The sequence below is a fragment of the Rattus norvegicus genome, chromosome 14, assembly GCF_036323735.1.
Source record: "Rattus norvegicus strain BN/NHsdMcwi chromosome 14, GRCr8, whole genome shotgun sequence".
In the NCBI taxonomy this organism is placed as follows: Eukaryota; Metazoa; Chordata; class Mammalia; order Rodentia; family Muridae; genus Rattus; species Rattus norvegicus.
In genome coordinates, this window is record NC_086032.1 from 228219 (window position 1) to 250554 (window position 22336).

At 40.6% G+C, this 22336-nt stretch overlaps 1 protein-coding gene across 7 annotated transcripts; it reads right to left on the minus strand.

Annotated features, from left to right (window-relative positions):
• Positions 1-2131: 2131 nt before the first annotated feature.
• On the minus strand, positions 2132-22140 carry Zfp950l7 (zinc finger protein 950 like 7). 7 transcript variants are annotated; one of them, XM_063273808.1, is made up of 5 exons: positions 22012-22133; positions 13156-21339; positions 6574-6700; positions 6156-6216; positions 2132-5037 (listed from the first exon to the last, which is right to left on the minus strand). In XM_063273808.1, exons 2-5 carry the CDS (start codon positions 13264-13266, stop codon positions 3999-4001), a joined length of 1338 nt encoding a protein of 445 aa, XP_063129878.1. In that variant the 5' UTR covers positions 13267-21339; positions 22012-22133; the 3' UTR covers positions 2132-3998. The 7 variants fall into 7 exon arrangements, with proteins under 7 accessions (XP_063129878.1, XP_038948521.1, XP_063129877.1 ...); XM_039092593.1 differs by having other exon boundaries at positions 13156-18090; positions 22012-22127; XM_063273807.1 differs by having other exon boundaries at positions 13156-21462; positions 22012-22105.
• Between the last annotated feature and the right edge of the window lie 196 nt (positions 22141-22336).

Below are 22336 nucleotides of genomic sequence, written 5' to 3' on the forward strand. Positions count from 1 at the left end.
GATAGTATTTTCAGCAAATGGTGCTGGTTCAACTGGAGGGCAACATGTAGAAGAATGCAGATCGATCCATCCTTATCACCCTGTACAAAGCTTAAGTCCAAGTGGATCAAGGACCTCCACATCAAACCAGACACACTCAAACTAATAGAAGAAAAACTAGGGAAGCATCTGGAACACATGGGCACTGGAAAAAATTTCCTGAACAAAACACCAATGGCTTATGCTCTAAGATCAAGAATCGACAAATGGGATCTCATAAAACTGCAAAGCTTCTGTAAGGCAAAGGACACTGTGGTTAGGACAAAACGGCAACCAACAGATTGGGAAAAGATCTTTACCAATCCTACAACAGATAGAGGCCTTATTTCCAAAATATACAAAGAACTCAAGAAGTTAGACCGCAGGGAAACAAATAACCCTATTAAAAAATGGGGTTCAGAGCTAAACAAAGAATTCACAGCTGAGGAATGCCGAATGGCTGAGAAACACCTAAAGAAATGTTCAACATCTTTAGTCATAAGGGAAATGCAAATCAAAACAACCCTGAGATTTCACCTCACACCAGTGCGATTGGCTAAGATCAAAAACTCAGGTGACAGCAGATGCTGGCGAGGATGTGGAGAAAGAGGAACACTCCTCCATTGTTGGTGGGATTGCAGACTGGTAAAACCATTCTGGAAATCAGTCTGGAGGTTCCTCAGAAAATTGGACATTGAACTGCCTGATGATCCAGCTATACCTCTCTTGGGCATATACCCAAAAGATGCCTCAACATATAAAAGAGACACGTGCTCCACTATGTTCATCGCAGCCTTATTTATAATAGCCAGAAGCTGGAAAGAACCCAGATGCCCTTCAACAGAGGAATGGATACAGAAAATGTGGTACATCTACACAATGGAATATTACTCAGCTATCAAAAACAACGAGTTTATGAAATTCGTAGGCAAATGGTTGGAACTGGAAAATATCATCCTGAGTGAGCTAACCCAATCACAGAAAGACATACATGGTATGCACTCATTGAGAAGTGGCTATTAGCCCAAATGCTTGAATTACCCTAGATCCCTAGAACAAACGAAACTCAAGACGGATGATCAAAATGTGAATGCTTCACTCCTTCTTTAAATGAGGAAAAAGAATACCCTTGGCAGGGAAGGGAGAGGCAAAGATTAAAACAAAGACTGAAGGAACACCCATTCAGAGCCTGCCCCACATGTGGCCCATACATATACAGCCACCCAATTAGACAAGATGGATGAAGCAAAGAAGTGCAGACCGACAGGAGCCGGATGTAGATCGCTCCTGAGAGACACAGCCAGAATACAGCAAATATAGAGGCGAATGCCAGCAGCAAACCACTGAACTGAGAATAGGTCCCCTATTGAAGGAATCAGAGAAAGAACTGGAAGAGCTTGAAGGGGCTCGAGACCCCAAAAGTACAACAATGCCAAGCAACCAGAGCTTCCAGGGACTAAGCCACTACCTAAAGACTATACATGGACTGACCCTGGACTCTGACCCCATAGGTAGCAATGAATATCCTAGTAAGAGCACCAGTGGAAGGGGAAGCCCTGGGTCCTGCTAAGACTGAACCCACAGTGAACTAGTCTATGGGGGGAGGGCGGCAATGGGGGGAGGGTTGGGAGGGGAACACCCATAAGGAAGGGGAGGGGGGAGGGGGATGTTTGCCCGGAAACCGGGAAAGGGAATAACACTCGAAATGTATATAAGAAATACTCAAGTTAATAAAAAAAAAAAAAGAAATGTAAATAAGAAATACTCAAGTTAATAAAGTTTAAAAAAAGAAAAAAAAACAGCTCTATATTAATTTACTGTATACATTTATATTAAAAGTACCATTGGCAAAAAAAAAAAAAAGTGTGGGCTTTTTTCTTTTTTTTTTTTTTTGTGGACTTTTTTAAGATCTGTAAAGTTCAGAGTTAGTAAGAACAAGTGAAAAGGGTATCATTGAAATCAACCCAAAATGTTAACTGCTAGAGTTGTTTTAGTTTTAATCTCTCATTATTCCTAATGATGTGATAAAAACAAGAAAAACGATTTACCAGCATATGCTTACTGTTGTCACCTATCCTGCATAGGCTAATAACACTGATACCAATGACAGGAATAGTAACTAATGTTTGTTTATTTAGTGTCTGTTAGGTGACAGGGCCTGCACAGTTTTACATATTTTACTCCTAATTTTGCAGTATTCCTAAATGGTATGTGCTATCTAGTCAGTTTTACAGATGAAATTTCTAGGCTGCTATGTAGCATTCTATTAGAGCTGGAATACGAGTTATTCAATATTGAATGCTATTTGTTGTGTTATTTACTGCTTATCCTGTCTTGAGGTGGCTCACCATTCTAGGAGTAATAAATTGATGTTTGTTACATGGAACTTCAGTCTAAAACTGGTACAACCAATCAGGAAATCAATCTGGAGGTTACTCAGAAAATTAGAAATAGCTCTACCTGAAGATTCAGCTATATCACTCTTGGGCATATGAAGATTTCCCATCATGCCATAGGGGCAAGTGCTCCACTATGTTCATAGTGGCCTTATCTGTGATAGCCAGAAGCTGTAAACAAACCAGATGTCCCACAAATGAAGAATGAATACATAAAATGTGATTCATTTACACAATGGAATACTATTCAGATATTAACAAAGGCATCATGAATTTTATATGTGAATATTATATCTTTTTCATCCCTATCCTTTCCCCAATCAACCTCCTCCCATTTCTTCCATCAAATTTATGTTCTTCTCTTTTGTTCTTTCCTTCCTTCCTTGCTTCCTTGCTTCCTTCCTTTCTCACCCTAACCCTAATAAGAATCAGTGCTGGGATTTCTTTTTTTCTTTTCCCCATACCCTTAACTCTAATAGGAATCACTACTGAAATTTCTTTTCCCTAAATCCTAAGCACCCCCAACACTAAACCCCCAACTCTAACCCTCTAACTTTAACCCTAATCCCATAACCCTAACCTTAACCCTAACACCCTCTAACTGTAACCCGTCTCAACCTCTAACCCTCATATCATAACCCTAACCACCTAACCCTAAACCCCTACCCTATAACCCTAACCACTAACCTCTCTAAGCCTAACCCCCCACCCAACTCTAACCGTAAAAAGCTCTGTAGCATTCTGGCCTCATGTTGCAGTTCCACTCCTGAGTCTATTCTGAGGCCCTGATGGGTAGCTCTAACCCTCTAACTCCAATGGCTTGTTTACAATAAAATACTTTTCATTTGCACTGATCTGGTGTTTTCATAAGTTGACCCAAGTAGACCTCATAACACAAAGGCTTTCCACATTGAGTACATTCATAAGGTTTCTCTCCAATATGTGCTCTTTTCTACATTGGGGATAACTGTGAAAGGCAAAGGCTTTACAACATTGCTTTCATTCATAGGACTTCTCTCCAGTATGACTTCTTTCATGTTTTTGTCTGAATTAGGGTTTTAATGCTGTGAAAAGATACCAAGGCAACTCTTATAAAAGGCATTTAATGGAGATGCCTTACAGATTCAAAGGTTCAGTCCATTATCATCATGGAGGTAAGCACGGCAGTGTTCAGTGCTGGAAGAGCCAAAAGCCCACCTCCACAGTGACACAATTCTTCAAACAAGGCCACATCTCCTAATAGTGCCACTCTCCCATGGGCCAAGCATATTCAAAGCATGACCTTTGAAGATCACTGTGACTTGCAAAGGCTTTACCACATTGGTTACATACACACAGTTTCTTTCCACATGCGTTCTTTTATGTATTTGGAGACATAAATACATATTGTGAAAAGGCGTTATCACATTCATTACATTTCTAAGGTTTCTCTCCAGTATGCTTTCTTTTATGTATTTGGAGATTACTTGGTTGTGAAAAGGCTTTATCATATTGATTTCATTCATAGGGTTCTCTCCAGTATGCATTCTTTTATGGCTTTGAAGATTACTATGACATGCAAAAGCTTTGCTACATTGATTACATTTATAGGATTTCTCTCCAGTATGTGTTATGTATTTGAAGATAATTATGATATGGAAAGGCTTCACCACATTGATCACATTCATAATGTTTCTCCCCTGTATGTAGTCTCTTATGGTTTTGAAGACTACGGTGATATGCAAAGGCTTTATCACATCGATTACATTCATAGGGTTTCTCTCCAATATGCATTCTTTCATGGTTTTGAAGACTAATGTGACATGCGAAGGCTTTACCACATTGAATACATTCGTAGGGCTTCTCTCCAGTATGTGCTCTTACATGACTTTGAAGTCCACAATGATATGCAAAGGCTTTACCACACTGATTACATTCATAAGGTTTCTCCCCAGTGTGCATTCTTTTATGTCTTTGGAGATGACTGGAACATACAAAGGCTTTACCACATTGATTACATTCATAGGGTTTCTCTCCAGTATGTGTTCTTTTATGGATTTGGAGATGACTGTGTCGTGCAAAGGCTTTATCACATTGATTACATTTGTAAGGTTTCTCTCCAGTATGAATTCTTTCATGCCTTCGAAGCTGACCATAGCATGCAAAGGCTTTACTACATTGCTTACATTCATAAGGCTTTTCTCCAGTATGAGTTCTTTTATGAATTTGGAGATAACTGTGATGGGAATAGGCTTTATCGCATTGATTACATTTATAGGGTTTCTCTCCAGTGTGTGTTCTTTTATGAATTTGAAGATAACAGTGATACACAAAGGTTTTACCACATTGATTACATTCATAGGGCTTCTCTCCAGTATGCTTTCTTTTATGAATTTGGAGATGACTGTATTGTGAATAGACTTTATCACATTGATTACATTTGTAGGGTTTATCTCTAGAATATGTTCTTTTATGTATTTGGAGACTACTGTGATATGCAAAGTCTTCACCATATTGAAAATCTTCAGAGGGTCTCTCTATAGTATGAATCCTTTCATGCCTTTGAGGACAACCATGATATGCAAAAGCTTTACCACATTGAATATGTCCAGAGGGTTTCTCTCCAGTAAGACTTCTTTCATGCCTGCAAAGATAATTGACACATGTCAAAGCTTTACCACATTCATGATACCATTGTATCTGTTTATCTATGGGAATTAATTTTATAATACGGTATAGTCGTAAAGAGAAATCAGATCTTAAGGACTTATCACTTTGTTTACATTGTGGTTTCCCTTCATTATGGCGTGTTTGAAGATGTGTTTATTATATGCCACACATTGATAGTGTTCTTTTTTCTATGAGGTTTTTCACATATTCCAAGAGAACTGGAAGAACTCATAGCTTTACCAGACTGAGTGCATTTACAAATTTTCCTATAGAAATATACTACATTTGCATACAGAATTAGCAATGCGAACCAGGACAAACAGAGAAAATTTCTCTATTCCTAGAATTCATAGGGATTTTCTGCAGTGTGAGTTTGTGGATATATTCCCAATGAAGTTGGAAAACTCATTATAAACTTGTATCATACTGAGAAAGTCTACTCAAATGGGGGAATATCTTCTAATTGTTCTGGGAGAGAGAGAGAGGTACATTGCTTTTTTCAATATCCCTGTGCTCACATGGCTTGTATCCATTGTGACACATGATATATCTATTAAAAGAAGAATAGCAAATGAAAGATTTTCACATTGCATACAGTTTGACTTTTTCTTCATCAAAGACATGAGGTATGGGGTTAAAGTTTCTCCTCAACAACATTCTTGACTCTCATAAACTTTCCTCTCACTAACCTTAGCAATGTTACTATAGGTTTGTAAACAACACCAGCTTTACTATGGAATATTTGCTTATTAGGTTTTAGACATATACACCTATTTAAAGTATACATCCTTTGCAATATGGGAGTGGTATTAGTCTAAATAGATTGGCAGTTCTACAGAGTAGCTGCAATGTGGCTATGATTCAAATGATAATGTCTGTTAAGGCATTGTTCCCTTGCGTTTTTTCTTAGAGGAATTCCTTGCAAACACAAATCAGATACCTGTCACTGAGGTTTACGGATCTTTGTGAATTTAATCATCATCAGTATATTTAAAGAAGTGCTTTTTTTTTACATTGTTTTATTTAAAATGTCCAAAACACATTAAAAATTCTTCAGAGGCATATTCATACCAACTAGCACATGAAAATTACCTTGTATGTCTTCTAGAACTTTGGCAATGTTCTTCAATAGTATGGTGTTCCCAATCATAGCCTAAAACATAGTACCAGAAAGGGTGGGTGGGAGTGGGAGCATCTTCACTGAAGTAGGGGGAGGGAGGATGGGAGAGCAGGAAAAGGGGATAGTATTTGAAATGTAAATACATTAAATAAACTAAAAACCAAATTGGTATTAAATCAAAAAGAAAATGTTTGCTGTATTATTGGAAATAATACTTCACATACTTCTTGTAACATTGATATATTATTGGTAATTAGGCAAAATTTAAGTTACTATCTTCAGTGAACCTGATCATTCCTTATTCTCAATTTAAGTTACAGAAGAGCATCAGTAACAAAGAAACATTTGTTCCCTTATTTTAAAAAGTGAAAGAAAAATTCACTGTCTTACCTATAGCATTGAGGTTCCTGTAGGTCTCCAGCATCACATCTTTGTAGAGATTCTTCTGTGAGGGATCCAGCAAAGCCCATTCTTCTTGAGTGAAGTTCACATGCACATCATCATAGGTCACAGCATCCTAAAGTATCTCACACATGTGTATGATAGAAATCATGATACAGATAATCATGTAAATGTGTACTTCATTGACACAGAATTATATTCATATAATTCTGGTGGTTCCTCTACTTACATTTTTTTTCCTTTCAAATATGTTCAGTTTATTCACAAAAACATACTATGCTAGTATAAAGATTATGGTGGCTTCATTTGTAAACAGACATCTCATCAAGCAGGAACCATGGGCAGGAAATGTTCCAGGTTTCACAGGGGAATCCTCTCTCATGAGAGTACTTAGGGAGCAAGTTCAGTTCTTCAGCTATGGCAAGCAAAGAGGAGGACACTTTTGGGAGCTCCAGAAGGTCCTTGAGAGTATCAGCCAACAGCATGTGTGAGCTCAGGAACAGTGCCAGAAACTCAATAATTGCTTTTACTTACTTCTTGACCCAGAGGTTCTAATAAAATCACCAAATGATCATAGAAGTAAACTGAATAATGAGGTCTATGTCTGTCATTTCTTTGCTCTTTGAATAGGATATAGCCTTGCAAGAGACATGCCAATTAACACAGAGGAGGAAGGAAGGAGAGGGAGAGAAAGAGAGACCACAACAAGCAAAGAGTACTGAGCATATATCAGAGAAATTGTATAAACAGTTACTAACTACAAAAAATGATGGGTAAACTGGATGTACTGTCTCATGCTTTCCTTTAATCCCAGCATTCAGGAGGCAGAGCCAGGTGTATCTCATTGAGTTATGTGCCAGCCTGGCTTATCTAGGACAGACAGAGGTACATATTAAGACCCTGTCTCCCCTGCAAAAATCAAACAAACAAGAAAGAGAGAAAGAATTCAGAGGTTTTTACTTAGGTTCCCTCAAAGAATTATACATTAATTCCAGTTCTATATTCATCTTCCAAAATTTTGAAGTGCCCCCAGTTTAAACTGTAACATTAAGATCTTACTAAAAGGGGATACATGTTTAAATAGTTACAAGTGGACAGAAGAAAATATTAGTAGTTGATTTTAAATAACCAACATAGGGCAGGAGAGATGGCTCACCAGTGAAGACTTTTGCTGGACTTGCAAATAACTGTGCTCAATTGCTGGTACTTACAAGGGGCCTCAAAACTATTCATTACTCCAAGTTCAGGAAGTCTGAGGCCATCCTCTGACTACTATGAGGACCAGGCACACATGAGGTAAATATTCATGCATACAGGCAAAGTACTCATATTAATTTTAAAAAGAAAACCCAAAAATCCAGAACAGATAGGAAGAATGTTATGCAGTGGCAATTCAATGACTTAGAAAGCTCAGGCAGGGGGTTGGGGATTTAGCTCAGTGGTAGAGCGCTTACCTAGCAAGCGCAAGGCCCTGGGTTTGGTCCCCAGCTCCAAAAAACAGAAAAAATAAAAGAAAAAAGAAAGCTCAGGCAGTATTAATATCATGAATCCATGCCATCCTGAGAAATAGAATATTCTCTCTGCCAGATTTCAAAAGTCACATTCATGAAGATCAATACAACAGCATATGCTTGACATGTAGCAAAATCTACATTTCAGGTCCATCAGCCAATAATATAAAAGCAAGCAAGCAAGCAAGCAAGCAAGCAAGCAAGCAAGCAAGCAAGCGCATACACAAGAAAATAGCCAGGCATGCTGACCCACACTTAATCCCAGCATTCCACCATGTCAGTGACAGGTGGAATTTTAAGTTTGAGGCTTGCATGTTCTGTATACCTACTTTCAGGATAGCCATGGATATACACAGAAACATTGTCTTCAAAACCAAAACCAAAACCAAAACCAAAACCAAAACCAAAACCAAAACCAAAAGTATAAAAACACCAGGCTCACAAAATAGCTTAGCACTGAATAGCAATTTCTTCTACTGCATCCTAAGTGATTTAGTGATATAGTCTATAATGGGGAAGGCATGAAAGCATGAGAAGGAAGCTCACTGATCAGTTTCAACCACAGTACAGTACAAACAAAAAACAGGAAAGAGGTTGAGTGTATGGACACTCAAATGCCATGCCCAATAAGGAATCTAGAAAGGTTTCTCCTACAACTTCTATAAACTCACAAAAGAAAGCCACAAAGGGGAGACTATTGTTCAAAGATACTGTCCTATCTGGGAGCTTTTTATAATGTTAAGCAAGTTTATTAAAAATAATGCTAATATGATCCAGGGCATGCTGATTCCAGGAGGACCATTGCAATAGATTTTATTATAACCAGTTATCAACTAAACAACAATGGTGAACTTAACCTATAGAATCAAATAACAGAGGAAAAGGACCAGGCTAATCCTGCAGGGACTGAGCTGGCCTTCATCTTCCCTAAACTTCTGTCCAGCCTGCAGCCCTCTGCAAAGCTGATCTCTTGAGGGTTAATCAGATATTTGCAATGAGCTCCTTCTGCACCTGCTGAGGCTCCAAAAAGGCAGGAGCCAGAAAGAACACATCAAAACAATCATCCACCATGATCAAACAGGTGTCATCCCAGGCATGCAGGGATGGTTTAATATACGGAAAACCATCAACGTGATCTGTTATATAAACAAACTGAAAGAACAAAACCACATGATCATTTCATTAGATGCTGAGACAGCATTTGACAAAATTCAACACCCCTTCATGATAAAAGTCCTGGAAAGAATAGGAATTCAAGGCCCATACCTAAACATAGTAAAAGCTGTATACAGCAAACCAGTTGCTAACATTAAACTAAATGGAGAGAAACTTGAAGCAATCCCACTAAAATCAGGGACTAGACAAGGCTGCCCCCTCTCTCCCTACTTATTCAATATAGTTCTTGAAGTTCTAGCCAGAGCAATCAGACAACAAAAGGAGATCAAAGAGATACAGATTGGAAAAGAAGTCAAAATATCACTATTTGCAGATGATATGATAGTATATTTAAGTGATCCCAAAAGTTCCACCAGAGAACTACTAAAGCTGATAAACAACTTCAGCAAAGTGTTTGTGTATAAAATTGACTCAAATAAATCAGTAGCCTTCCTCTACACAAAAGAGAAACAAGCCGAGAAAGAAATTAGGGAAATGACACCCTTCATAATAGTCCCAAATAATATAAAATACCTCGGTGTGACTTTAACCAAGTAAGTAAAAGATCTGTACAATAAGAACTTCAAGTCTCTGAAGAAAGAAATTGAAGAAGACCTCAAAAGATGGAAAGATCTCCCATGCTTATGGATTGGCAGGATTAATATAGTAAGAATGGCCATTTTACCAAAAGCGATCTACAGATTCAATGCAATCCCCATCAAAATACCAATCCAATTCTTCAAAGAGGTAGACAGAACAATTTGCAAATTCATCTGGAATAACAAAAAACCTAGGATAGCTAAAACTATCCTCAACAATAAAAGGACTTCAGGGGGAATCACTATCCCTGAACTCAAGCAGTATTACAGAGCAATAGTGATAAAAACTGCATGGTATTGGTACAGAGACAGACAGATAGACCAATGGAATAGAATTGAAGACCCAGAAATGAACCCACACACCTATGATCACTTGATTTTTGACAAAGGAGCCAAAACCATCCAATGGAAAAAAGATAGCATTTTCAGCAAATGGTGCTGGTTCAACTGGAGGTCAACATGTAGAAGAATGCAGATCGATCCATGCTTATCACCCTGTACAAAGCTTAAGTCCAAGTGAATCAAGGACTTCCACATCAAGCCAGATACACTCAAACTAATAGAAGAAAAACTAGGTCAGCATCTCGAACACATGGGCACTGGAAAAAATTTCCTAAACAAAACACCAATGGCTTATGCTCTGAGATCAAGAATCGACAAATGGGATCTCATAAAACTGCAAAGCTTCTGTAAGGCAAAGGACACTGTGGCAACCAAAGAACAAAATGGCAACCAACAGATTGGGAAAAGATCTTTACCAATCCTACAACAGATAGAGGCCTTATATCCAAAATATACAAAGAACTCAAGAAGTTAGACCACAGGGACACAAATAACCCTATTAAAAATGGGGGTTAAGGGGCTGGAGAGATGGCTCAGCGGTTAAGAGCACCAACTGCTCTTCCAGAGGTCCTGAGTTCAATTCTCAGCAACCACAGGGTGGCTCACAACCATCTGTAATGGGATCTGATACCCTCTTCTGGTGTGTCTGAAGACAGCAACAGTGTACTCATATACATTAAATAAATAAATTTAAAAAAAATGGGGTTCAGAACTAAACAAAGAATTCACAGCTGAGGAATGCCGAATGGCTGAGAAACACCTAAAGAAATGTTCAACATCTTTAGTCATAAGGGAAATGCAAATCAAAACAACCCTGAGATTTTACCTCACACCAGTGAGAATGGCTAAGATCAAAAACTCAGGTGACAGCAGATGCTGGTGAGGATGTGGAGGAAGAGGAACACTCCTCCATTGTTGGTGGGATTGCAAACTGGTACAACCATTCTGGAAATCAGTCTGGAGGTTCCTCAGAAAATTGGACATTGAACTGCCTGGGGATCCAGCTATACCTCTCTTGGGCATATACCCAAAAGATGCCCCAACAAATAAAAAAGACACGTGCTCCACTATGTTCATAGCAGCCTTATTTATAATAGCCAGAAGCTGGAAAGAACCCAGATGCCCTTCAACAGAGGAAAATGTGGTACATCTACACAATGGAATATTACACAGCTATCAAAAACAATGACTTTATGAAATTCTTAGACAAATGGTTGGAACTGGAAAATATCATCCTGAGTGAGGTAACCCAATCACAGAAAAACACACATGGTATGCACTCAATCATAAGTGGCTATTAGCCCAAATGCTTGAATTACCCTAGATGCCTAGAACAAATGAAACTCAAGACGGATGATCAAAATGTGAATGCTTCACTCCTTCTTTAAAAGGGGAACAAGAATACCCTTGGCAGGGACTAGTGAGGCAAAGTTAGAACAGAGTCAGAAGGAACACCCATTCAGAGCCTGCCCCACATGTGGCCCATACATATACCGCCACCCAATTAGACAAGATGGGTGAAGCAAAGAAGTGCAGGCCAACAGGAAACGGATGTAGATCTCTACTGAGAGACACAGAAAGAATACAGCAAATACAGAGGCGAATGCCAGCAGCAAACCACTGGACTGAGAATGGGATCCCCGTTGAAGGAATCAGAGAAAGGACTGAAAGAGCTTGAAGGGGTTCGAGACCCCATATGAACAACAATGCCAACCAATCAGGGTTTCCAGGGACTAAGGCACTACCCAAAGATATACATGGACTGATCCTGGGCTCCAACCTCATAGGTAGCAATGAATAGCCTAGTAAGATCACCAGTGGAAGGGGAAGCCCTTGGTCGTGCCAAGACTGAAGCCCCAGTGAATGGGATTGTTGGGGGGAGGATGGTAATGGGTGGAGGATGGGGAGGGGAAGCCCATATAGAAGTGGAAGCGGGAGGGGTTACGTGGATGTTGGCCTGGAAACCAGGAAAGGGAATAACAATTGTAATGCAGATACGAAATACCCAATTTAATAAAGATGGAGAAAAAAAATTGGGTATAGATCTAAACAGAAAATTCTCAACAGAGGAATCTCAAATAGCTGAGAAAGACTTCTTCACCTTCTCAGTGATTAGGAAAATGCAAATCAACTACTTTGAGAATCCATATTACAAATGTCAGAATGGCTAAGATCAATAATGCAAGTGACAGCTCATTCTGGCAAGGATATGGATAATGGGAACCATCCTACAGTGCTTGTGGGAGTGTAAACTAATACAGACACTTTGGAAATCACTATTTCCTCAGAAGAGTGGTTCTTCAGAAAACTGAGAATCCATCTAACTCAAGACCCAGGCACACCATTCTTTGTCATCTACCCAAAAGGTGCTCCAAAAGGAGCTCAACTATGTTCATAGTGTATTTATTCATACTAGGCAGAAACTGTAAACAAACTAGATATCCTCAATTGACGAATGGATAAACAAAATATGGCACATTTACTCAAGAGAGTATCACTCAACTGTTTTTTTTTTGGTTGTGAGCCTAGCCTTTAACGGCTGAGCCATCTCTCCAGCCCAATCAACTGTTTTTTTTAAATGAAATCATGAATTTACAGGCAGGTGAATGCAACTAGAAAAAAAGACACAACCAAGACCCAGAATGACAGATATTCATTCATTTATCAGTGGATATTATCTATTAGGTAAATAATAATCAAGCTACATTCCACAAACACAGAAAAGTTAGGTAAAGAGGAGGGCTATAGGGGAGAAGCATGGATCTCCTTCTGTAGAGGAAACAGAATATTTTCTGTGAGCAGACTGGGGTTTGATAAGAACAGGAGTGGGAAGGATCAGTTGGAGGTGGGGACTGGGATGAAGGAAGAGAGTACAATGCAGGGAGAAACTGTGGGACCTAAAACCATGCCAGGAAGCTTGGTGGTAGAGCGGGTTGAGACCTGGAGACTCTGTGGACACATACCTGAGACTTAGGTGGCTCCCTGGTCCCCGGCAGACTCCTGGCCTGGAGCACACGCCATGTTCCCCACCTAGGTGACCTGTAATCATTTAAGCCCATAACAGAGTTCTCCATGCTAATGAGGTACCTAGAGGCCCAGAGGGCTTAGCTAATAAGCTTCCTTCCCAGACATTCCTCCTTGCAGAAGGTGATTTAATCTTGAGTCTACCCTCAGAGATGGGGTGTGCATGCATCCATTTCCCACCACAAACAGCTAATAAATGATATGGTTAAACATGGACTGCTGTTTTCATCAAGAACCACCATGAGGAACATGAGGAAGACCTTTGTCTACAGACTCACAGCATGACTCTCTTGTAGACGGCCCATCTGCATTCCCAGACACCTGACAAGCTAAGGACAATCCCCAATGAGCTAAGCCTAAGTTCCCCTTTCCCTGGCCCTGACTCTGTTCTTGGCTCTTCTGCGACTCCCAGCAAGGCCAGGATGTCCAAGTCAGAGAACCTCACAGCCCCAGTCTCACTGCAGGCTCATGGACCGCCAACCAGCTCCTGCTTTCTCTCTCATCTCATACTGTGTTTCCCCACCCTGGAGCGGAGCAGTGCAGGGGGCTTCCCTATAAACCAGCACCTGCCAGGTAACAGTGTGGAGAAATGCAGGCAAAAATGTTTCCTGTGGTCTGCCTCCCCAAGAGGCTATGCCTAGCTGTGGGGTGGACGCAGAGCCTCAAGAAACAGTTAGAATTAGGGGATATTTGGGGGTTAGTGTAGAAAACCAGTGTAATGGCAACTTCCTGGAATCTATGACGGTGACCCTAATGAGGACTCCTAGGAATGGAAGATATGGAGTCTGAACTGACCATCTTTGTCGCCAGGTAGGGCTTCAATGTTGGGGATGGGTTACATTCAGTTGAGCTGTTGCCCAAGGAGGTCCCTTGAAGATCCTTAAACAACCAACCTTTGCTGATGCTAGGACAAAACTTGGATCTCTTAAAACTGACAAGGGAGCCCTGTCACTGAGGACAAATTTTACATAGTTCCACTCAGTGTAGAGGTCAAGCTTCACCCCTATGCTCTAGTCTCTTAAAGGAGAGAAGGTACTCTACAGGCTACAGAGAGACCTGGACATCAACCCCTACCCATAATTGCCCCCCCCCAACAATTGGTCCTTCCTGCAAGATGTGCTGGAGCATGATGGTAACACACTTAATTGAGTGGACAACCACTGTTTGGTTTAAATTGATAGTCAGGACATGAAAGGGAACCCATGCCCAACACTGCCTGGATTTCCAGGAACCTTACAGAGACTTAAGTGTCAAGCATGGAGCCAGCATGGATCTGTGCCAGGTCCTCTGCTGATACGTTATGGCTGTTAGCCTAACAGTGAGGTGTAGCTCTGATTCTTTTCCTTAATCCTGAGACTCTTTTCCTCCTATCAGGTTTCGTTGTCCAGCCTCAATATGCAGGCTTTCACCTTGTCTTTTTCTATCTTGTTTTGTCTTGTTTGGCTGTCCTCTTTTGGAAGTCTGATTTCTGAAGAGGAAACAGGGCGGGGGTGCGGGAGTGATCTAGGGGAGAGGAGGATAGGAGGGTGAAAGGTTGCTAGGTGGAGTGGATGGAGGGTAGCAGTGGTCAAGATATATTGTATGGGAGAAGAATCTATCTTCAATTAAAACAATTCAATATTTCTTAAATCAAAATGCAAAGAAGATGGCAAGCAATAATGAACAAAGAAAAGGAAAGTAGTTAAAACAAGAACTGCATGATTGTGACAGGTACCCTTCTCATTCTGTTTGTGTAGACAGTGACTATCATACAGGAGTGTAAAAGTATGTTTTATTTGCCTGATGTAACTGTAATCTCGGAGGCTTACTTCCTCCATCTGCTAACCTAGGCCTAGTCCTCGAACCTTCTAGGCTCTATGCACTCTTATCTAGGTGTAGAATGTTTTCAGCCTCTGAGACTTATTCTGAATAAACTCCCCACTTCTTTTTCTTTCTGAATTCTGGCTGGCTGGTCAATCCAGTTGTTATGGCTCTAAACTCCTCTCCATGCTAAATGATTCAAACTGGCTTCTTTCACTTCTAACTGAATTGCTCTGAATGGCCTCAAACTATCTCTAGGATTCTATTTTAGTCTTCTGGCTCCTCATTTTCTGGCTCATTCTATCTTTACCTGTGTCTAGGTTGTTCTCTTTAACCTGTCTCTGTAAAACTCTCCAGGTAAAACTGCCTCCTCCTCTCACCCTCTGCACTGCTTCCTCTTATGTTGCCTCTCTTTCCTTTCTCGTCTCTTGAGAGTTGGGCATATCCTATTCTGTCAAATCTTACTCTGATTCATTAGACATCGCTTATAAACACATGTGCTTCCTTCTAAAACTAACTTTACCTTCATTGCTTGGGTTTAAAGGTGTGTAGTAAGGGCATGTCAGATTTTTTTTTTTTTCTCCAGTAAATAACACAATGTGATCCTGCAACACGGGAGTTCATAACAAGGTCATTCTTGGACTCAGTGTAGATCTGTGAAATCAGAAGTTTTGCTTGCAGCAATGTGAAATACATATCATGCAGGAAACAAAAGCAGGTCATTTTCTCATGTTAGCTTTCACTAGTCTGGAATGTGGGACTGTAGAGCTTTCAGCTCATTTCATTCCAAAGGAATACTCTTGTTTCTTATCAACAAAAACTAATGTTTGACTAACTATTCAAACAATAAAAATGAAGATGTGATAGAATTGCTATATTGCTTATATAATACATTAAACAAAGTGGTGCATGAAAGTGTTAAAACACATTCTTCAAAGCAAAAATCAAAGCATTACCACCTAAAATAGGTTATGTAATCCAGAGAAAACAAAGAAATGAGCCACTTATCTAACACTATTACTTTTTTGTTTAACTGTAATTTACAGTCATTATTTAAATTCAAACAAAATGGTCAGGCTGTTTCTTAACCTCATTTTTTTCTTTTTCATGTAGTATGACTCATTGGCAGAAAGCTCTCATGCCAACTAAATAAAGCCACTTTCTGCATGTTTACACTCTACTATAACAGCACATTTGCTTCTCATCTCTATAAGAACTCTTGCTATAGAAAGCTTGATATTTCATTTCCCTTCTCCACATAATGCTCTAAAAAAAAGCAGAAGGATCCTTTGAAGGTGATTGCTTAAGGAAGATTCTGTGCTTTCCACCCTAAGTTTTCTACCTGCAGTGTAGACAAGATGGCTGCAGCTCTCACATCATCTGACAGTAAGAGTGTGCTAAGGATTAAAATGAGATGGGAGAAATGGGTTGACATTGCTTAAGCTGTAATTACATGCTGTTTGATGACCAATACAGCACTGACTGTGAACATCTTTACAATATCGAATCCTTTAACCATTCCTATTTTCTTAATTCCTTTAGCACAATGTCCTCCTGAGGCACCCAGATTGTCCTCAATATGTTACTCTTATATTTAGGCCACCATGAATACAACTGCAATGAACATGAAAATTATGATACAGCTCAATGATAATTTCAAGTGCATGAAAAATATACTGAGAAAATTGCTGCGATCCTAGGCAACTCTGTCATTTTAAGGAGAACTCTGTACAATGGGATTGCTTGGGTTTAGGTATTATGTCCAAATGTATCAGAATACACACATATTTGCAATTTTACATCAACTATAACACATCTTTTTAACTAATTTTAGTTGATATCTGTAGAAAATCCCAACTTACTGCTATCAGAGTTTATTTTACACGCCAATACACAGTCCTTAATTAAGAAAACAAGGAGTGAGAATTAAATAAACAGACTTAACAGCTCCCACTAAAATAACTCACGGTGACCCCTAAACTGTTATTTTCTCATACTCCAGCTACTATTGGTCTCTCCTCCAGAGGCCCCATGTTCTAAAGTTCTCTCTGTATGAAGGTGGTGAGTAAGGTGGGCTCTGTCTGTGTAGCTCCGGCCTCCTGTGATCTCACCTAAACCCAGCTTCACTGAACCCACACACAAAACAATTACTGAGGAATAATTTAATGTCTGCTTCCTGTCATATGAATTATGGCACATGATGTAGAATCTGCTCTATGCACCTTCATAACACCATGCACACTTAGGAAACCTCTGCATCTTTGGAATTTCTTTTGTACCCTGGAATTGAATTTCCCTGAATCACTTCTTTCATTGTGGCTGGTGGTAGTAGAAAGGTAATAGGATTTTAATCAAATATTGCTGAAGGATAATCCCTATCACCTCCTGTCTACCAGTTTCAAAACAATTTATAAAGTTTATCACACAAAATTGAATGTGCAATGCAATGTTCAGAACGTAATAGAAGCTAGACGTTTGGATTTTGAAATCTGTCTTCCCACTGCATACCAGAAATAATGCTTGTTTGTGCACACTGGGCAGTGGTATTATAAGCAATAAAGCTTCCTATGGCCAGAGCTACAGAGCTTCCTCTTCCCCAGGGAATCCACACTCAGGCCGGCTCAGAGGCCAAGATCCTCTGACCAGGTCACCACATGTACCAACAGAACCACAGTCTGGTTCAAGGTCTATCCAAGTCCAATCAGATTGGCCCTAGATAGCTTAGCCAACCTGCTCTTCCTGGTAGCTGCCACACTCACCATAGCATAGCTTGTGGTCTCCCTCACAGCTCTCTGATGGACTGCATCAGAGGAGAATATGGAAAGAACATCCATGCTATCTCCCATTCATGCTCCTCCTGATTGCTAGCTTGTCCACAGGACAGTAGCAGCTCCACTACTGGAATCAGACAGAACAGGCCTTCCAGCTCTGCCCTTCTGCCCCACCCTAGGGGCAGACGGAATCTTCCACTCTCCCACCTGTTCATCTCCCAAGGCAAAGGGTGCTTTGTGTGTACATTCTATTACACATGCTAGTCCAGTGCAGCTATCCCTTTGCTTCACAGCTGGGAAGTCCTACAACCAAAACAGAAACAACAACTGAGGTAAAAGGTTGCTACAAATTTAAAATTCACGAACTATAAATGGAAGGTGAATGAAAAAAGAAGTAAAAAGGAAAGGCCATGGCTGATCCTATGTATGGTGCATTAGAAAATTTATTATAGATAAAGGAGAGTATAGCCAGGGGCAGAGACATCTGGGAGAGTCCACAGTGCATATGACTCTGAGCCATGTCAGAAGAGGGTGAAAGGGAGGAGGAAAGCCAGACTAAGAAGACAGGAGGGCAAATGATAGGTGGAAAAGACCAGGTAACCAAAATGGTTGAATTACAGTAGGGCAGCTGGGAGAAGGGCAGCCTAATCCCTAATGAGAGCACAGGTATGCCAACCAAACCCTGTGACAAATAGGAACTGAGGGATGCTTGGGAGAACCTGATAGCTAAGTCCACTCTGATTTGTTAAACATCTAGAGAAGGTTGAAATGATTTAAGTATAATCTTGAAGAATGTTTGAAAAAGTTGAAACAGGTTTTATGGTCTAATATTCTCCAGGAATTAGACATATGTACTAGAGCACCTCAAGTATTACTCACACTTTTCCTCTCAGGCTGTGCACTTTCAGAGAGGAAAAATAGCATTCTTGTTAGGTATAGGCATGCCAGTTTGTCAATAGTTTTTGTTTTTGTTGAACTAGTGTAACTATAGTAATTTGGTTTCTCGAAATAAGTTCAGATCCTTATTTAGATTCTTGATTGCCCTGGTCTGGGAACCCACAAAAATGGTCATTTTAGATTTTTACTGATCGTCTAAAGCTGATTACTTGACTACCCACCACTTATGCCAACTACTTTCAAAGCAGGAAAGTTCACCTTCCTTCCTGTTCCTTTTGTGCTGTGATGTCAAAGGTGATCGGTGTACTCAATTTTTACACAGGTCCCTCTTTATTTCTAGTGGGAGGACACTCATTATGTGGTCTCACTTCCTTCTCAGGGCTCAGCACAGAAGCAATTACAGGACTGTCTTCCAGGCACTGAACAGCAGGGGGCAGGATTAGATGCTCAAAGCAAGTCTTAACTATATAGCATGAGGCAAGTCTGACCTACAGAAGATATTGTTCTAAGAAGAAACAAATTATCAAAGTACTTGAGAAAAAGGAATAAAATTCTTAATGACCCATAGTTACTGGAGAATAGAAACAAATAAAAGATTAGAGCAGTGATGCATTAAGAACTTAAAAAGTAATACCAATATTTGACTTCTTAAAAAGATAAATACAAATGAAAAAAAAAAAGCATAGATCTACAGGTTATGTTACAAGACAACAGGCCATTCCCTGGTAGATGAAATGGCATTAATAAGATATGTCTGACCTTGCCCCCATGTGCAATGTTAGCTGCTGAGACCTGTATTCTGACACACATAGCCACAGCCAAAGGTCTGTGTCTCAGGCCCTCTGAGCTGACTTAACTCTGTCAACAAAGATTGTACACATCTTTATAAAAGACAGTCCCTTAATTAGAACTTCAATATTCTTTGTCTGAACACAAACTCCCCAAATTGTACATCCACCAATCTGGTCTGTTTTCACTAATATCCATGAATTAATACATGTTGTGAAATTAAAAAAATCACCACCCTACCTGAATCAAGTATTTTCGTCATAATGGTGAATGTGCTTTTGTTATAATCCCAGGTGTGAGCTCTGCTTCTGATTGTCTGCAGCCACTGACCATGATTTGCTTCATGCTCTAGCAGACTCATGGTTTTACCAGCTACAGATTTCTGTAATAACGTGACATTTGGAATTCTGGGAACTTTTTGGAGGGTACCCTAAGGACCCAGAGAGGCAGTGTGATGGTTTGTATATGCTTGAGCCAGGGAGTGGCACTATAGGGAGGTGTGGCCTTGTTGGGGTAGGTGTCTCACTGTGGGCATGGGTTTTAATACCCTGGTCCTAACTGCCTGGAAGCCAGTCTTTAATTAGAGGCCTGCAGAGGAAGATGTAGACCTCTCCGCTCGGCCTGCACCATGTCTGCTTGGAAGCTGCCATGCTCCCGCCTTGATGATACTGGACTGAATCTCTGAACATGGAAGCCAGTCCAATTAAATGTTCTTAAAAGAGCTGCCTTGGTTATGGTGTCTGTTCACAGCAGTAAAATCCTAAAACAGGCAGGGCGGTTGTTGGTCTTTTAGAGAGGTTGGTTGTGCTTTGTTCGTAGCTTAAAAAGAAGGAAAGAAATCAGATTTAAGGATGCCTTTCTCTTCTATCCTGTTTCTCTCCTATCTGGTGCTAGGGGGTGGGGAGGGTAGTGGGTAAAGCATGGGAAAAAGAAGAAACTACAAAGTAGGAAAAACCAGCTATGCTGGCTAATGCTAAAAGAGGAGTTAGCCTAGGATAGATTTTGCATTCTACATATGCTCTCTCCCTCAAGTCTCTTTTAGGTTCAGGTCCCAGGTTATACTTTGAACAATGTAAACATGGATTGGAGGCTGCAAGTCTAACCACTTACAAAGACGGGAAATTTACACAGCAAACATATCCACAGGATCATTTCTTAAGTACACAGGTTCCCTAAAACTGCAGGTCATTCTTCAGTGACAGGGTCTTAAGTGGAGGGTCACAGATGGTGAAACACATAGAAAAGGAGAAGATGGAAAGTATAAAAGCTGGGGAGGGGAGCTCTTGCACAAGGTCTGTCTTATGCTAAGTAAGCTTCTTAAGAAGAATAACATCTTGTATAGTACTAACATGGGGGAAATGGAAGGAAATGGGAGACATCTATGAAGTCAGCAGAAACGTCGTACAACGGGACACACTCAGGAGGAGTCTAACCAAACAGTGCTGCACAAGGGGAACTCAGGGTATCTCAAGAACATTCCTGACGAAGCGTATAGTGGACCTAGGACTGATAACCACAACCCCATGCACTGGAAAGTGTTGTGTTCCCAGAATCTGATGCATCCCCTCACTTAGACTCTGAGTTATTGAGATGAAACAGAGTTCCTTCCCTAAAACCAGGACTATGCTTGAAAGAGCTGGTAATGGTCTGGGGTCTTTGGGTCATTATCTTGTAAACAGGGGCCTGGAGGCAATAAAACTTGCCTTATCAGGCCAGCATTCAACACAATAGTTTTTTTTTTTTTTTTTTTTTACCTTTTCAAATGGTTGTCACTAGGGGTCATCTTGCCCTTGTGGCAGAGGTATTCTTTTTCAAGAAGATAACTGAACCATTAGGTCACACCAGGACCAGATGTTTATTATGATCCTGTAATCATCATCAAGCAGCTTGTTAAAGGTCTTCTCTTTGATATGGGGATAGGCTTGGTGGCTGGTTGTAAAGCAGGGTTGTTTCCTTTGTTATGGCTTAGAGCCATATTTCTGGATAATCCTGGTGAATAAATATGTGTATCCTAACATTCTAATCTCTAACAGGCCAGGTTAGCATACTACATTTCTGTGGGGTGTTTTTACAGGCAGTCCTCCCTCAGCTAAATTCTGCTATCTCCTAAGCTTACTAAACCCTTTACATCATCAATTCTACTCTTCTACATCACAAGCTTAATAGTGGATTGCTACCCAACACATGAGATGCCTTTTACAACCTCCACAAAATTAACTACAAATGGATCGTACACCTTAATGTTAAATATTAAGGACAGAACTTATAGAAGCTAGGGCTCTCTGAGTTTAGCATCCTGCCAAGGATGTTTCTACACACAAGCCACTGTTCCAAATGCTCTGCGAAGATGCAGCCCCAATAGTGAAGTTGTTCAGAGGCTACCGCTGGGGCCAGCGAGTGGCTAGGACCACAAGGGACCTCACAGGTGGCCGCATCTGGCGTCCGGTTCCCACTCAGCCCCGGGAAAGACCCACCACACCAGCTCCCGCTGCTCAGCCCTCTGCTCCTCCCCGTTATTGTCAGTGGCCCTGTGCTCACCATTTCGCAACCTCGGAGCTTGCCTGAGCGCACCTCACAGTATCGAGCAGAATGGCTCAGGCCATTCAAGCAGGCTCAGGTACTAAGGGGAACTCATGGCACCCGGAAGAACCCGCCTCCCCGTCTGACGCAGTCCGCCTCAAGGCTCTGATTGGCCAGTGAATCTTGAGTGACACGAGCTCCTCCCTTAGGCTTAGATTGTGCTCAGGAATACATAGGACACAGTGGTTCCGGTCCAGAACCAGACCTTTTCCAGATCTTCAGGGATTTGCATTTCAGAAGCATTTGAACGTGTCCTCCAATAGCTTACCACCTGTCTCAGAGA

Bases quoted from the DNA above. Each gene is read 5' to 3' on its own strand.
- Zfp950l7 (XM_063273808.1), bottom strand. From the start codon at position 13,266: ATGGAGAACTCTGTTATGGGCTTAAATGATTACAGGTCACCTAGGTGG. The intron at 6,701-13,155 runs GTATGTGTCCAC...GAGATACTTTAG, and splicing joins GGGAGCCACCTAAGTCTCAG to GATGCTGTGACCTATGATGA. The intron at 6,217-6,573 runs GTAAGACAGTGA...ACTATGTTTTAG, and splicing joins CAGGAACCTCAATGCTATAG to GCTATGATTGGGAACACCAT.